Source organism: Emydura macquarii, unplaced genomic scaffold (assembly GCF_026122565.2).
Source record: "Emydura macquarii macquarii isolate MOO-44397 ecotype Brisbane River unplaced genomic scaffold, CSIRO-AGI_Emac_v2 contig_1876, whole genome shotgun sequence".
NCBI lineage: Eukaryota > Metazoa > Chordata > Testudines > Chelidae > Emydura > Emydura macquarii.
In genome coordinates, this window is record NW_027132013.1 from 21,134,514 (window position 1) to 21,151,969 (window position 17,456).

Below are 17,456 nucleotides of genomic sequence, written 5' to 3' on the forward strand. Positions count from 1 at the left end.
TTGCATTTTTGCTCTGTGTGATATATTCCTTAATTTCTTCTGTCTTTGTCAATATATCCAGTTTTACAATCCTCTGGGTAGCAGTTGAGTTTTATCATTTCCATCTTTCACAGGTACTTCACCTCCTTTCTCTGGGGTTACTGGAAGAGAAGCAGCAGCTACAGAAGGCTCCAGAGGAAGAAGTGACCTTTGACTTTTATCACAAAGCATCAAGTATGTTTCACTTTCTCTGAATGAATTATACTAACTTCATATTATAAGGACAACACTAGCCTCAAAAAAAGAGTTGTCGTGTTCAGCAAGGATTTATCCTGTCTTTATTTTCATTGTAGCATTAAGAAACTGAGTGTCACTGCTAGGGTTCTGCTCTGCAAAGTAGAGAAGTCAGGTCAAGGATCAGATGTCTATGCACCTGCTTGACAATCGTAGTGAGGAGAGGATATGCTGGTTCCCAAAGAAGATGCAAAGAGTAATACTGGTGCTGTCTTATTGAAGATAGTTGTGTCCATCTGTGATGGTTACATAAGAGGTGCCATATTGGGTCAGACCATCATCCAGTATCCTGTCTCAACCATGGCCTATACCAGAGCTTCAAGGGGAGGGTACAGAAGAGGGCAATTATGGAGTGATCCACCCCTGTTTTTCACTTACGGCTGCTGGTTGCCAAAGATTTAGGGTCACCCCAAGCATGTGGTTGCATCTCTGACCATGTTGGCCAATAGCCATTGATGGACCTATCCTCCATAAACTTATCCAATTCTTTTTTGAACCCAGTTATACTTTTGGCCATCACAAAATTGCATGGCAATGAGTTCCACAGATTAGTTGTGTGCTGTGTGAAATAGTGTACATCCTTTTGTTTGTATTAAACCTCCTGCCTATTAATTTCATAAGATGATCCCTGGGTTTTATTTTGTGGGAAAGGATAAATAACATGTGTCTATTCACTTTTTCCAGACCATTCATGATTTTATAGCCCTCTATTATATCCCCACTTAGTCATCTCTTACCTAAAGTGAACAGCCCTAACTAATCCTTTTAGTCTTGTCTCTTATGGAAGCCATTCCATAGCCTTGTTTGTCTTTGCTGCTCTTCTCTGAACCTTCTCCAATTCCACTATATCCTTTTTGAGATAGGACAAGCAGAACTGGACACAGCATTCAATGTGTGGGCGCACCATGGATTTATGTAGTGGTATTAGGATGTTTTCTATCTTATTTTTTTTAATACCTATCCTAATAGTTCCTAACCTATTTTTTTAGCCTTTTTGACTGCTGCTGAATCATTGAGCAGAAGCTTTCAGAGAACTATCCACAGTGACTTCAAGATGTCTTAGGTGGTAACAGCTAATTTAGAACCCTTCACTGTATGTGTATAGTTGGGATTATTTTTTCCAATGTGCATTACTTTGCACTTACTAGCATTAAATTTCTTTTGCCGTTTTCTTGCCGGTCATCCAGTTTTGTGCTGTCTTTCTGTAACTTCTTGCAGTCTGCTTTGGACTTAACTACATTGAATAATTTTTTTCTGCAGACTTTGCCACCTCTCTGTTGACCCCTTTTTCCAAGTTACTTATAAATACGTTGAACACCACAGGTCCTAGTAAAGATCCTTGGTGGGGACCCTGTTGTTCATCTCTCTCCATTGTGAAAACTGACCATTTATTCTTACCCCTTGATTTCTATTTTTCAGCCAGTTATTGATCCATGAGACTGTCCCTCTTATCCTAGGATTACTTAATTTCCTTAAGAGCCTTTGATGAGGGACCTTTGTCAAAGGCTTTCTTGTAGTCCCAAGTACACTGTACCGACTAAATCACCCTTACCCACATGCTTGTTGAGTCAAAGAATTCTAATAGATTGGTGAAGACATGATTTCCCTTTCAAAAACCATGTTGACTCTTCTCCAACAAATGGTGTTTAATTCTGTGTCCGATAGAAACTATGGTAAAGAACAGAACTATTAATTTGCCTATTCCTGAAATTAGGCTCACCAGCCTGTAATTTCCAGGATCGCTTCTGGAGCCTTTTAAAAAAAATCAGCATTACATTAGTTGCCATCCAGTCAGCTGCTACAGAGGCTGGTTTCAGTGATAGGTAACATACTACAGTTAGTATTTCTGCAATTTCATATTTCAGAACTCTTGAGTGAATGCCATCTGGTCTTGGTGGCTTACTACTGTTTAGTTTATCAATTTGTTCTAAAACTTATTCTGCTGACACATCTATGTAGGCCAGTATTCCACATTTGACACCCACATCTGAGTTATTCTTTTTGGGTATCTCCCCCATTTCCTCTGCAGTGAAGACCCATGCAAAGGATTAATTTAGCTTCTCTGCAATGGCTTTGTCTTCTTTGAATGCTCTTTTAACACCTTTGTCATCTGGTGGCCCCACTGGCTGTTTAGTAGGCTTCCAGCTTCTGAGGTGCTTAGAAATATGTTGCTGTTAGTTTGTGTGTTTAGCAAGTTGCTTCTCAAATTCATTGTTGGCCTGCCTCATTATACTTTTACACTTTACTTGCCAGAGTTTGTGCTCCTTTCTATTTTCCCCATTAGGATAAGACTTCCAAATTTTCAAGGATGTCTTTTTGCCTCTAATGGCCTTCATTACTCCACTGTTTAGGTTCTTGGGGTACTCAGTAGTATGTGTCCCCTTGTCACTCCCTGCCTCCAGCGAAAGGGAGACTTGCTTGTGTTTAACTGGGTGTCTGCTCCCTGACTTCACTAGCCTGTTAGCTACCCTGTCTCCTCTGGACTATCCCAGCCCTTACTTTGCCTTGGTGGATAATAGGTGTACTCCAGTCTCCAAGGCCCTTTGAAGTGTTCTCTTGTAGTGTCTAGCCCCTTATTCACTGAATGTTCACAGAAATACCTTCTACTTATATTCCCCAAAGTTTGTTGTCTGTCCTCAGATCAGTAATTCCCCCCCACACACATCCCGTCCTTTGCCCATTGCTTGTTTTTCCTGAGTACTGGGACTTCCCTGTTGATTTCACATCCCCCTGTTGACTTTGTATGTAAATGGATCATCCATTATGTTGGCTTACAGTGCTTAATTTAAATGCTGTCAGAATAAAGAGAATAGACGTCTTTTATCCGACAGAAGATCTGTTTGTCAGCTCTGCTTTGATACAGACTTTAGGAACATATTTTCAGCATACATACATAACTCCTTTCATAGTATCTATAGATACATTTCACAATGATATTAATGACTAGTATGATCCTGACTTTCATTTAAGATCTCACATGATGCCAGCAGATTGAGGGAAGTGATTATTCCCCTCTATTAGGCATTGGTGAGGCCGCATTTGGAGTATTGTTCCAGTTTTGGGCTCCCCACTACAAAAAGGATGTGGAGAAGTTGGAGAGAGGCCAGCGGAGGGCAACAAAAATGATTAGGGGGCTGGAGCACAAGACTTATGAGGGGAGGCTAAGGGAACTATGTTTGTTTAGTTTACAAAAGAGAAAAATGAGGAAGGATTTGATATCAGCCTTTAACTTCCTGAAAGGGGGTTGCAGGGAGGATGGAGCTAGGCTGTTCTCAATAGTAGTAGATGACACAACAGGGAGCTATAGTCTCAAGTTGCAGTGAGGGAGGTCTAGGTTGGATATTAGGAAATAGTTTTTCAGTAGGAGGGTGGTGAAGCACTGGAATGGGTTACCTAGGGAGGTGGTGGAATCCCCATCTTTAGAGGTTTTTAAGGTATGGCTTGACAAAGCCCTGGCTGGGATGATTTAGTTGAGGTTAGTCCTCCTTTGAGCAGGGGGTTGGACTAAATGATCTCCTGAGGCCCCTTCCAACTCTAATCTTCTATGATTCTATGATATTCTTTGGTGAACCAGAATCCACATACCAAAATCAGGATATTTTACTAACCTTTTTGCCAGTTGGCATTGAGGACTTCATGGGGCATACTATACTCCTTCCAATACAGGATTATTGTGAGTGTGAAGAGAGAAATGTGAATAAGAATTCCTTGAGAGAGAACAAATGCCTATGAGTGAGCAGGATTTAAAAAATAAACTAACCATACCTTTTGGTACCCTTTGAATTGGACAGATCTTAATCTGCCTCCAGATTAAGGGTTTTTATTACACTTCTGACAATGGAAAAAAGCCAAGACTTGATTTATAGGCTGCATGCAGTGTGCTCTTGTGCTCTTTTCCCTTTACTCCAAACCGTATCCTTTTCTATCCAGAAGATCCTTAGCTTTGCACTAATGTCTGCTTAGGTTGAAGGTGGAGTCTAAATTCTCTGCATATTTAATTTTCTATTCTGTTATTTTATGTAGAGTTGCTGCTACCTTGTGTAAGGATAAATACAGAAAATCCCTCTTTCAAGCTAAATATTATCACCTCTTGCGATATGGATCAAAAATGATAAATATGAAACCAAGCCACTAAACTGGCTTTTATTTAAACCTTTTGAAACTCTGACTTTATGAACAATATGCAGTAAAAGGGAATATCAGTGAATCTGAAAAATTTAATCTCTTAATCCCCATTTTTACCATTCACGTCTTTCTATTTGTCAAGCAAATTAAGGGGACACGATCAAATTGAACATCACATTTCTGTCTGGAAACTTTATACCAACTGTAATTACAAATTTACCAAGATTATTATTACTGAAAAAGTCAGGGGGGAATTCTTTCAGTTATACTTTTGCTTTAACAGCACTTTTTGTATAGTGAATTCTACTGATTTCCCCTGCGTAATGAATTAGGTTATGATTCTGCAAGCAGCTCTTGCTCCCACACTGAGCACCATTAAAGGCAGTGGAATTCAGTACGACTGCATGGATTGACCTGAACAGAGCAACTTGTAGGATCAGGGCCTTCCTTAGCTTCTCTCTTGCTGAAAAGTCTCTAATAAATATCAGCAGAGAAACAGAAAATCTATTTTAAAAAAAGTAAGAGGATTTTTTAAAAAAAACTCCAGAGCCTCCTATTCAAAGAGTGCTTTGTTGAAAACTGGAATATTTCAAAATTGTTGGATTTTGGGGGGGGAAAAAAATTGGGTTGACAGTTCCTTTTAAAGTTGCGAGAATTCAGTTTGCTCATTCCTCTTGTAAGGTGCTGTAAGAGACATTCAAATGAAGGGGAATGGTCCCTAGTTCTTTAAAAATCTAATTTTTAGTAACAAAGTACCATCAGAGTGCTGACCATGAGTTTTGGAATTATAACCACCTGTTCTGACAGAAATGGGCTCCCAAAAGATGAGCATTCAACAAATTAGGTTAAAATTGGTTTACAATAACAGGAAGAAGTACTAGAGCATGGGTTTGAAAATCAGATCTGTTATCTATGTTTCTGCTTTTGGAAGGAACCTAAATAAAAGTGTGATCGGTGTGTGTTTGGTCTATGTAGAACAGTGGCTCTCAACTTTCCAGACTACTGTATCCCTTTCAGGAGTCTGGTTTGTCTTACGTAACCCCACGTTTTAACTCACTTTAAAACTACTTGCTTACAAAAATCGTATAAAAATATAAAAGTGTCACAGCGCACTATTATTGAAATTGCTTACTTTCTCATTTTTACCATATAATTATAAAATAAATCAATTGGAATATAAATATTGTACTTAAATTTCAGTGTATGCTATACAGAGCAGTATAAGCAAGTCATTATCTGTATGAAATTTTAGTTTGTATTGACTTCATTGTGCTTTGTATGTATCTTGTTATAAAAAAGGCAAATATCTAGCTGAGTTAATGTAAGATCACTGTGTACTCCTGGGGTATGTCTCTGGTTGAGAATCACTGATGTAGAACAAAGATTGCATGACAAATCTAAGGCAGCACTGTGAGTATAATGTGTGTTGCCAGTATTTTAAAACCATTTATAACAACAAAAATGTTAGCCACTATTTCTGAAAACCTACACTTTTACACTTCTTCTCTTTGTCAAGGAATGGGAAGCTCAGCCTTGAATGCCCTGAACATACTAATGCTTCTAGAAAAACTAAAATCAGTTCCTCAGTTAGAAGCACAGAAGGACATAATCAGCTGGATACTGCAGGTAAACAAGGCAGAAGGCAAGTGTGATCTGGCTTTAATAATCCAGAACTTTAAAATAAAAAAAGTTTGACTGCTTTAATTTGTGCAGTGGACACATTCATACCTGCAGTGATCTCTTCAGTAGCCTACTCTGTTGAAAAGTTTATTTTTTCAGGTGCTGAGCGGTTTTTTTTTTTTTTTTTTTCTTGTGGACACTATGTGCTAATGCAGAACCCAGTGCATGAAAGGGTTACTACTTTAAAATTTTGTAAGTCAAAATTTTAGCTAAGTAACATTCAGCAGTAACTTTTTAAAAAACTTTCCAATTGCTTAAATAACTAACTATATTTTATAACTTCATTATTCGAGATATTTTCAATAGTAGAGAGTTGTAAAAAGAGCAGCTTAGGTGACATCTGTCTGTATTAGTAAAATTGGGAAGTTTTTAAGGGTTATGTTAAAATCTGTAGATAAAATATTTTGTAGAATCAGAGTCTTCAAATTAAATGGAAAAGTGGAAAAATTACTTTATAAAAAGCAGAATTTTTAAATCGTGTATAAATTAAATTTCAAATGTTTAAATTAGAGGTTTTCAAGATTTCTGATAAGACAAGAAAATTATTGGAACAACAAATCAAAATGTAAAGGCACAATCTTAACTTTCACAATTCTTCATATTTTTAATGAAATGTTGGATCAATAAATGGGTTTTTGCATTTAATTTTCTATATTTTAAAGAGAGAGGAAAATCTGAGGCTGCAGTTCAGATGCAATTTCCAACAGTAGCCTTTTTTTTGTTGTGGTGTTGTCTAATTCACCTTCAGTCAGATGTCAGTCTCTGAAATTGTCAGACCAGAAGACTAATGTGTCCAAGTTAGGAGCATGTGAAATTGGAGGTATAATGGCCCCCCCAAAAAAAACCTGCAATAATTCATTTAACATGATATTAACCTAACCTGACATTCCACAGAAAGGAGGCAGCTGGTATTCTTTTTCTGTAACTGAGTAGCAAAAAGAAATATATCCACTTTCATAAAAGGAAACTGGTTTAATATTAAAGGTAAATGATTCTTTTGATAGTGTTGCACTAGTACAATGTTGATATTTAAAGTTGAGGCTAATTCTCCAAGACTGAATAACTAAAATGACTATGCAAGAAGAGGATAAGGGAGGACTTTGGCTTATGAAATTTGTCATGGGCTAGAGAGTCTTTCACCTGTGGGTTTGGTGGTTTAAATAATGCACTGGACAATAATGACTGAAGGTTATTACTGTGTGATGGTCCTTTGGTGGCCTATATGAAATGAGTTGTCATTGCTGATCATTTCCTAGTGAATAGAGAGTCTTATGACAGAACATCACACTCATTTCTACTTATTTGCAACCTTGTTAGTAGTTTCAGCAGTGGTGAAGGACTGAATAGAGCAGAGAAATTGAACTATCCTCTCCCACGTAGGTGTGATCTTTCCAATTCTGAGACTAGAGGCACATTGGTGTTGTGGGAAAACTTTCACTGGCTCAATAGAGGCTTTCCATATCTGGCACTATCAAAGTACATTTTTACCAGCATGAAATTCTCAAAAAATGTTAAACCTTTTAACGACTCTTAGGTTCAGCTAGACATCATGCACAGTCCAGTCACATTTGATATTCTCTTAACACCTAATTCTCTATTCCCAGATGTTTGACACAGTGAAACGATTGAGAGAGAAATCAAGTTTGGCAGTAACAGCAACTACATCAGGATCAGAAGCTACAAAAGGCAATGAGGTAATAACAAACAAGGAAGGAATTGATTAAATGTTCCACATGGAGATGTTTGTATTTACAGTTTTAAGGACCAGTTTTCAAACATAGATGCCTATATTTAGTTATCTAAATCCACATTTGAGCATCTAAATACCAGTTTTAGGCCTTAAGTGCTGATATAGCATCTTAAACTGGTATTCTGGGGTGTTTTAACAGGGGTGTTTAGGTAAGATATGTGAGGTAGTTGTCCTACTCTACTTAGCATTGGTGAGGCCTCAGCTGGAATATTGTGCCCTGTTTTGGACACCACACTTCAAGAAAGACATGGACACATTGGACAAATCCAGAGAGAGTAACAAAAATATAAAAAGTTCAGAAAACCTGACCTATGGGGAATGGTTAAGAAAACTGTGTGTAGTTAGTCTTGAGAAAAGAAGACTGAAGGGGGATCTGATAAGTTTTCAGATACATTTTAAAGATTTTTTTCATCCATGTCCACTGAAGGTAGGAGAAGAAATAATTGGCTTAATCTGCAGCAAGGGAGCTTTAGATTAGATATATTAGGAAAAATGTTCTAACTACAAGGATAGTTAAGTATTGGAATAGGTAGTGAAATCTCTATTTTTGGAGGTTTTTAAGACTTGGTTAGACAAGTGCCTGTCAGGAATGGCCTAGGTACTAGGCCTAGATACTCAGTCCTGCCTCAGCGCAATGGGCTGGATTAGATGACTCCTTGTGGTCCCTTCCAGTCCTATGATTCTATGATTTAAGTACTTAAATCCACAGTTGGACACCCAGGTTTGAAAATTAGGTCCTTACTGTGCACTTGTTTCTCCCTCATACTGATAGCTACATAGTTGCCATGGAGAACTTGTTACAGTACAACAACTGCAAAAGAACAAGAAGAAATCTTTCCTGTATCACTAACTCTGCTGCATACCAACACCTAATTGGAATTTGGTATATATTTAATGTGTGCTTCGTTGGGCCATGTGTGGAGGCATAAGAGGTGATGTATGGCTTAGTGGCATCTGATTAATGCAGTGTTGTTGTAGCCATGTCAGTCCCAGGATATTAGAAAGACAAGGTGGGTGACCACTTTTGGACCAACTTTTGTTGGTGGGAGAAACAAACTTTCAAGCTTGCACAGGACTTTCTTCAGGTCTTGAAAACATACTCAGAGTGGCACAGTTAAATACAAGGTGGAACGGATTGTTTAACATAAGTGGTTGACACACATATCAAGGGACCATTTAAGTTGAAGTGGCCTGCTGAAACCCCCCTTTCATGGGGAGGAAAGGAGGGTCAGCGGACAGCAGCTTTGGGGTTTGTTAGTGGGTTACATATTGTTGTAATAAGCCATAAATCCAGTGTCTCTATTTAGTCCATGATTTTTAGTAATAACCTAGCAAGGTTATGAATTTAAGTTCCCAGGCTCATCTTTTGAAGGTGTTGTGTAGGTTTCCTTTGAGGATGAGGACGGGCATCTTAGATATAGAATGATCACTTTGTGAAAAGTGTTCACATCCAGATGATTTCGTGATTTTTATCTTTTATCGTATTCCTGTGTGAGTTCATTCAAGCGTGTAGTGATTGCCTGGTTTCACCCACAAAGTTGCTATTGGGACATTAGTGCAATGGATGAAGTACACCACATGTTGTGATAGGCATGTGTAGGACCCATGGATCTTGAAAGGTGTGTTGTGGGAGGTGTTAATCATTGTGGCAGTGGAGATATATCTGCAGGTTTTGCATCTGTTCTGGCAGGGTCTGGTGCCACTTTTGTGTTAGTGTGTCCTGATCTGTGGGGAGTCTGCTTCTAATGATGAGGTTGGGGGGTTCTTTGAAGGCCAGAAGAGGGGGTTCAGGAAAGATTTCTTTCAGGATGGGGTCCCTATTCAGTTTGGGTTTTATTTGTTTGATGATACCCCATGTGGGTTCCAATCAGATAAAAATGGCCATACTGGATCAGACCAATGGTCCATCTAGCCCAGTGTCCTGTCTTCCAACAGTGACCAATGCCAGGTGCTTCAGAGGGAATGAATAGAACAGGTAATCATCAAGTGATCCATCTCATCGGCCATTCCCAGCCTCTGGCAAACAGTAATCCCTGCCTATCCTGACTAATAGACCTATCCTCCATGAACTTATCTAATTCTTTTTTGAACCCTGTTACAGTGTGGGGTGGCAGGTATAACAGGGGTGGGCAGTTGGAGGGAGTTTTATTTCTGTCTTGAAGCAGGTTCTCTCGGGGTTTTTGTGTGTCCTGTTCCATGATGCAATCTATTACTCTGGTGGAGTAGCCTTATTTGGTGAAGGTGGTTTTGAGTGTGTTAAGATGGATTTTTCTCCTCGGAGCATACTGTGTGGTATCTGAGTGCCTGGCTGTAGATTATAGATTTCTTGGTGTGTTTGGGGTGGTTACTGGATCTGTGAAAGCAAGTGTGGTAATCTGTGGGTTTCTTGTCTGTAGGGTTCCATTGCTGAAGTTGACTCTGGTGTCCAGAAGTTGATGCTGGTGTGGGAGTGTTCCAGAGAGAGTTTAATGGACGGGTGGTGGTTGTTGAAATTATGGTAGAAAGCTTTAGTCGTCTGAGAGGATAAAATATCATCCGTGTATCTCAAGTATGTCATTGCTTTTGTGGTGCATTTGTCGAGAAATTCTTCAAGGTAGCCTATGAAGAGATTGGCATATTGGAAAGCCATCTTAGTACCCTTGGCTGTTCTCATGGTTTGGACAAAGTGTAAGTTGTTATGGATGAGGATGAAAGGTTGAGTCAGACAGATGGTTTGTCAGTTTTTGTTGTTTCAGTGATTTGTCAATGATGGCCTTTTCCCAGAATATTAGCTATGGTGATGCTTTACAATGCTGAGAAATACAGGTCTGCTTAAAATCAACAGCTGTAAAGTTTTTACATCAGCAGGTCAATCTGCTTTTCTGTTTCATACCATCAAACATAGCTCTGACTACATAAACTGTAAGATCTACTCGACATTTGGCTAATATTTGTAAAAGGTTGCACAAGAATTGAGCTGCTTTGATTACACCATCTGTTATTTTGATGACTTCATCTTTTACAAGGGTATTGTGTAATCTTGAACTTGGGTCTTAGTAGGTAAATAAAGGTTGAACTGTGTTCATATATTTTAATCATAATTTTCTGTATTTTTGAATTCACAAACATGCTCTACTAATGCCTGGAGCACCTAATCAGCTTTTAAGATTTGTTTTTCAACTTTCAGATTGCTTTGTTTTTTGTTTTTGTTTTTTTACCATCGTGGGAAGCCCAGTTCATTGTGGAATTTGATGTGAGCAATTAGAATATCTTCTTTTAGGAATACTTTTTGGTATCTTTTAGTTGTTCTTTTTAGTCTATAATTTTTAATATTGTTTCCTAATAAGACTCAGAGCACTCAAGACAAAGAAAAGGCTGAACGGAAGAGGAAGGCAGAAGCTGCCAGGCTGCATCGCCAGAAGATAATGGCCCAGATGTCTGCGTTGCAAAGGAATTTCATTGAAACCCATAAACTCCTGTATGAAAACACACAAGAGACACAGAGAAGAGAGGACGCTGTTATGGAGGAGGAGAGGTAAGACGAGATAGATACCCAGAGTTCTGATGGGAAAATTTCATTTCCTGAAAAATGGTTATAGCTACATCAATTTTAATAGTACGGTTGATGGATAAAGTGCATCATCCCAATCAGGAACACTGTACCTCTTACTACTTATATTTTTTCAATGCCATGAATTAGAGAATCCTATGTAAACTAGTGGCTAGATGTTAATGTCAGAAGGTCCAATCACTTAAGGAGACACCAGACCTGCTTGCAATTTAAGATGAACTCTGGAAAAATATTCTTCAGATAAAAGGTACCATGTTATCCACCATATCAGAAAACAATTAGTTGATTGTAAAACACCTCTAACTTACTATTCTCATAACCCAAACTGCTTTCTTCAGAATTTGAAAGTTTTTTAATTTGGATACCACTGCTCTGAGCAGTCCCAGCAGTGGGGAGGCCCCTGCAGCTCCCAGCGATCAGCCTTGGAGCTCCAAGCTGCCACGTTCCCAGACACTGAAGGCAGAGGTGGGACCCGGAGCTCTGAGCTGCCGCAAGCAGTGGGGGTGTCCAGCAGTTCCCAGCTGCCACAGGTGGTGAGGGAGCCTGGAATGCCGAGCCACCAGTGCCGGTGAGGGACCCTGGGCAGAAGGGAGAACCCAGAGCTTCGAGCTGCCGTGGGAGGCTGGGGGACCCGGGAGTGGTCAGCCACTGAGGCGGCGGATGCTCAACCCCCACCCTCCTGCAACAGGTCATCCCCTCCCCATCAGCCCCATTTTGTCAGTTATTTTTAGTAAATATCAGGGATAGGTCATGGGCTTCCCTGAATTTTTGTTGTTGCCCCTACCTGTCCCTGCCATTTACTAAAAATAACTCTGGCAAAATCTTAACCTTAGTTATAGTCCATCTGCTGAATTTTAGTCATGTGAAACGTTAGTTTTTTGCTTTATTATTTTAAAGCTGGTCCAGTGGGAACACAATGTGTTCCAATGCAGGGGACTGAAATTCAGATTCAATCACAATATGAAGCGTCCCTTGTCATTCATGAGTGACTACGTCTCGCTGACAGTAGGAGTGGAATTGTCAGGCTTGAGTAAGAGCAATGGTCACTGTGTGAGAGAGAAAATTTGTCAATCAAGGTTGTGATGAGGTGTAATTTGCGTCTAACATAGCTAAGCTGGCAAAAGTTCCTGTTATAGATGCAGCTTAACAGGCAAAACTGTGTGTTAGCCAATGTAGCTTTTTTTTTATATGGTGAGGAGGAGCCTTGAATAAATTATGCCGGTAAAAGTACAATTTTGCAGTATAAGCTGAGTCCAGACCAGGAGCACTCTTTTGGTGTAATGTACCAGAATAGCTATATTGACAAAGCACTCCTCCTGGAGACCCGGCCTAATATATGATTTTGTGGAAAAGAGGATTCATAAAATAAAAGGAGAGAACAAGATATCCCAGAGGAATGACCAAAATTAACAGTACAGTAATTTCTGCCTTCTTTGTCATTTAAAAAGTCAAGTTCTGTAAGATATTTTCCAACATATAAGTGCAAACCCTCTTAACTATTTTTCTCATTGCATGTTGCCTGAAAAATGGAAGCAAGTTTGGGACATCATGAAACAATAAATGGAATTTATTTCAATATGCCATATTCGATAGCAGCTCCATTCCATCTTAAAGATGGTTGCATTTCATTGGTGACTGAAGTGATTCTGGTATGTTCTACTTCAAGTGATTGCTCATATCCATTCCAATATAGGTGAGTGCACGCCACCATGCACTGGTTCCCGGAACTTTTTTCCCCTTAGCAGACCGTAGGGTCGGCTTAGGTGCCCCCTGGAGTACTATGCTCATGCTGCGGTATATGAGGCACCGCCGACCCTACGGGCCCTCAGTTCCTTCTTTTCGCCTGTGACGGTTGCTGGAACGTCTTGCCTCTTGCCTTTTAGCAAGTAGCATTCCTCTTACTGATTGTTAATTGTTTGAATAGTTTAAATAGTTAGTTAAGAGTTTTGTTAAGTAGTTAGAATTAAGAATAGAAGGCGCCCTTAGGGGCTTAGGGACTAGGCCATGCCCGGCTCTCCTGGCTTCAAATCTTGCGCCGCTTGCAGCAAGCCTCTTCCTGTGAGCTATCCTCACAATCGCTGCCTCAAATGCCTAGGGGAGGAGCATCGGAGGGATAAATGTAAGATTTGCAAAGCCTTCAAGCCGCGGACTCAAAAAGAATGAGATATCTGGCTGCAAGCTATTTTGATGGAGGCGATGCTTCAACCAGACTCCAAACCAGCGCATTCCCCCTCGGCACCAAGCGTCTCCTTGGTGCGGAGCGCTCCACCGGCACCGGAGTTGACCCGATGGCACCAGTCTCCAGTGCCCAAGAAAAAATGGCGCCAGGGCACCGAGAGTCAGGACTTCCCCGCACTGCCTGCGCAGCTGGGGTCGAGCCGGGAGATGCACCAGCCACGGCCCGTTGAGCCTGCTCCAGCACCTGCATCTCCACGCAGGGAGCCTCCCCCGACTCCTGGGGGTGGGAGCGCCCCTGCAAGGACCGTCGATACCAGAGGCGTTCTATGTGACGGGCCCTACCATCCATGCCCACGCCTCCGTCCTCCCCCTCGGCCGAGGGTTCAGGGACCGGCGTCCTGGGGTAAACCCACGCTGGGCACCTCAGGTGGATGGTGGAGATTCCTGTCAGGGGCGAAATCTCCCATGAGACAGCCAGAGAGGGTAGAGCATGACGGCTCCCCTCGCAGCTCCAACTCTGAGTCGTCGAGCTCCTCCTCCCTGCAGCACCAAGGATGGTCCGCGGCACCGGAGGCATCGCGCTCGAGGCGGCGTTGCTCCATGTCCACCTCGCGCAGTGCGCGCTGCTCCCGCACCCCGGCACCGAACCCTTCACCACCACGACACCAGTCCCAATCTCCGGCATGGAGCCCGGCACCAAGGGACACAGCACCGAAAGACCCAGCCCACCTTGGCACGTCACCCATCGCGGTCTTCAGAGTTGGGCTCGGCACTGAGGTGGCATGGACGGCACTGTTCCCAGTCCCCGAAAGGCAAGCGGCATCGGAAGTCCTTGGTGCCGAGACGGAGGTCTTTGTCCTCCAGCTCTTCTGGCCGTGCATCCTCCCGTCACAGCCATTCCGGAGGTTGATGCAGCTGTTTGTGGCAGTGACGGACTGGATGAAGGGCTCACCTGTCTCCACCCAGCGCATCTCTCATGGATCACCGCCTGCATCAGGTGCTGCTATGAACAGGCAAACGTACCGCTTCCAGGGACTGTTTTGGCGCACTCAACCAGAGCCCAGGCCTCGTCGGCGGCCTTCCTTCAAAGAGTGCCCCTGCAGGACATCTGCAAAGCAGCTACCTGGTCATCGGTGCACACTTTTTTACGTCCCACTACACCATCATGCAGCAGGTGAGAGAGGATGCGGGATTTGGCAGAGCCGTGCTAATGAGAGCAGCTCACCAGTAACTCCTAACCACCTCCAAGGTATGGCTTTTTAATCACCTATATTGGAATGGGTATGAGCAATCACTCAGTAACTGTTGTTCTTCGAAATGTGTTGCTCATATCCATTCCACACCCACCCTCCGTCCCTGCTGTCGGAGTCGGCAGAAAGAAGGGATTGAGGGCCCATAGGGTCGGCAGTGCCTCATATACTGCAGCATGAGCGCAGTACTCTGGGGAACGCCTAAGCCGACCCTCCGGGGTCTGCTAAGGGGAAAAAAGTTCCGGGAACCAGTGCACGGTGGCGTGCACTCACCTATATTGGAATGGATATGAGCAACACATCTCGAAGAACAACAGTTACTAGTAAGTAACTCTGTTTTTTCGTAAAGGGTTTTTGCAGTAAAGTTACAGTTAAATATAAGCAGTTAAATTATAGTTTTAGATGCCTACAGGAGGATGTTTATTTCTTTAGAGGGAGTGTACTAATTGTTTGTTGATCCTTGTCATTGATATTCTTACAGCACACCTTTGGCCATTGATTATTCCAGAATTGTCTTGGGACCCAAGCGAGGTCCATCTATTACTGAAAAGGAAGTGTTGACCTGTATCCTATGTCAGGAGGAGCAGGAAGTGAGGCTCAAGAGTGCTGCGATGGTATTATCAGCTTGTGTCCAGAAATCCACTGCCTTAACTCAGCACAGGGGGAAAACCCTTGAACTCTCAGGTGGTAGGTGTATCTCTTCAGCTAAGAATATCAGATGTTGTTGTTCTCGGAACTCACTCCAGTTATATTTAATTAACTCTTCCAGCCGATCAGATTGCTGAATGGTCACTCTTTAATGAAAAGTTAGTTAAGGATTTTAGGTAGGTATTTTAGATGGGTTTAAAATCCTTGCCATAAAACTAAAAATCGGATGTGAAGGAGAATTTACTGCCATTCTCCCTTATAAAACAAAAATGAATTCCCTGTGTTCATGACTCCTAGTTTGAGTAAATAAAACAGTACATAATCTTGCAAATTAATTTGCTGAAGTGGTTGAGTTATGGTCTGTAAACTGAAGAGCATGTATTCTAGCACTGAAGACACAAAATGAGCAGCTGTTGCTCTCAGCTGCATATTGATCCAGCTATACAAATTGATTTTTAATTAGCTGTCTGTCTTGTCATAAACCCCAACCGGTCATCTGTACACATCCTGCTTACTCAAGTTGATTAACACAAACAGGACAAGAATAGCCTAAACACTGGAGTGTGCAGAAAGATGAACCAATAATATCCATTTTTATTATTTTTTTTCTTCATTATTTGTGGTATGGACCCAGTCATAGACAAGTACCCTTTCTTGCCAGGCACTGTTCAAAGACATCTTGGTACCTAACATTCAGGTTAAATCACAGATCAAGATGAAATTGTATCCATTGAAGCTCATCTCTAATAACTTTTCTCAAGTCCTCCCTATAACAGGATGCTAGGTAACCAAAGGAGCTGGGGAAAGAAAGAAACAAATCATCTTCACTTTCTCAAGGCCACTTGCAAATAAAATATTTTAACTCCCCTTCAGCAGCACATTCAGTTCTTTTGCAGCTCGCTAAAGGAACAGGTCTTTAAGTGATTCTCCCTTCCCCCGCTTGCAGAGGTGCATGAGAAGGGAAGTGTATGTTCCTGTGGATATGTTGACACAATATAAAAGTGTACTTACATCAGGGTGCATTATATTATCCCATTCTTCACTTGACTTCTAGCACCTGTAAGGTATAATTTAGTACTGTATTCAAGCAGAAGTCTTACTTTAAATTCTTTTCTACTTTCTTTGTGTTCATGTTATAGTTTAAGTGTGTGTTCAGACGGAAAGAACTCCTTATGTAAGCTTGGAAGGACTACTGCCCTTGAGTTCTGTACAATTTAAGGCCACCTTTTGTGAAAAATTAAATCCTACCCAACTCCATATTGCAACACAACAGAACCTGTTAAGTTTGCGTAATGGTATTGTTAATGATTTCGTGTACAGAAAGAATTACATAAAGCAAGCAAACTGTAGTCTTTGCTTTGGGATGTGGTACCATAGTTCACATCAACTTGGTAATATCTACTGTTGAAAGTGTAGGTGATCATTTGGAAAAGCTTCTGTTGCTGACCTCAGTCAGCGAATCAACTCCTTCACCAAATATTGATGCAAGGACAGTGCAGCTGAAATCCCAGGCAGATAATTTAACAAAGAAGGACATTGATGTATTTGACTGACCATTGATTTCAAATTTCACTTTTTTTTTCTTTGGTAATTTCACATTAGAAATAGGGCTGGATGGAACAAGAGATGGAACTGTGGCAGCATAGCCATCCTTATGGTCCCCTGTCAAGACATTGTTCTGAAGAAGCTTGCAAAACCAGATTTTTAACTTGAATATGCTAATTATGGAAAAATGAAATCTTAGTGGGGTTTTAATCTTTTTGTTCTCCTGCTTTCTTTCCAGATACACTAGATCCTCTTTTCATGGATCCAGCTTTGTCATGTGGAACCCATACAGGAAGCTGTGGTCATGTAATGCATGCAGCCTGCTGGCAAAAGTAAGAGGATATCTTTCCAGTATTCTTTTTCATATTTTATCTCTAATTGGTGTCTAAAGTATCTTAGAGTATAGGAACACAACAATACAAAATATTGAAGTTCAAATAAAAAGTCAGCCAGTCCA

General features: G+C 41.1%; 1 protein-coding gene across 2 annotated transcripts in view; it reads left to right on the plus strand.

Annotated features, from left to right (window-relative positions):
* UBR1 (ubiquitin protein ligase E3 component n-recognin 1) overlaps positions 1-17,456 on the plus strand; it is a 144,322-nt gene that overhangs the window by 79,157 nt on the left and 47,709 nt on the right. For both annotated transcript variants that reach the window (XM_067557899.1, XM_067557900.1), the window contains exons 26-31: positions 114-213; positions 5,915-6,024; positions 7,683-7,772; positions 11,155-11,342; positions 15,288-15,493; positions 17,238-17,331. In XM_067557899.1, the coding sequence (XP_067414000.1) occupies positions 114-213; positions 5,915-6,024; positions 7,683-7,772; positions 11,155-11,342; positions 15,288-15,493; positions 17,238-17,331 (788 nt within the window). The remainder of the gene's footprint in view (positions 1-113; positions 214-5,914; positions 6,025-7,682; positions 7,773-11,154; positions 11,343-15,287; positions 15,494-17,237; positions 17,332-17,456) is intronic.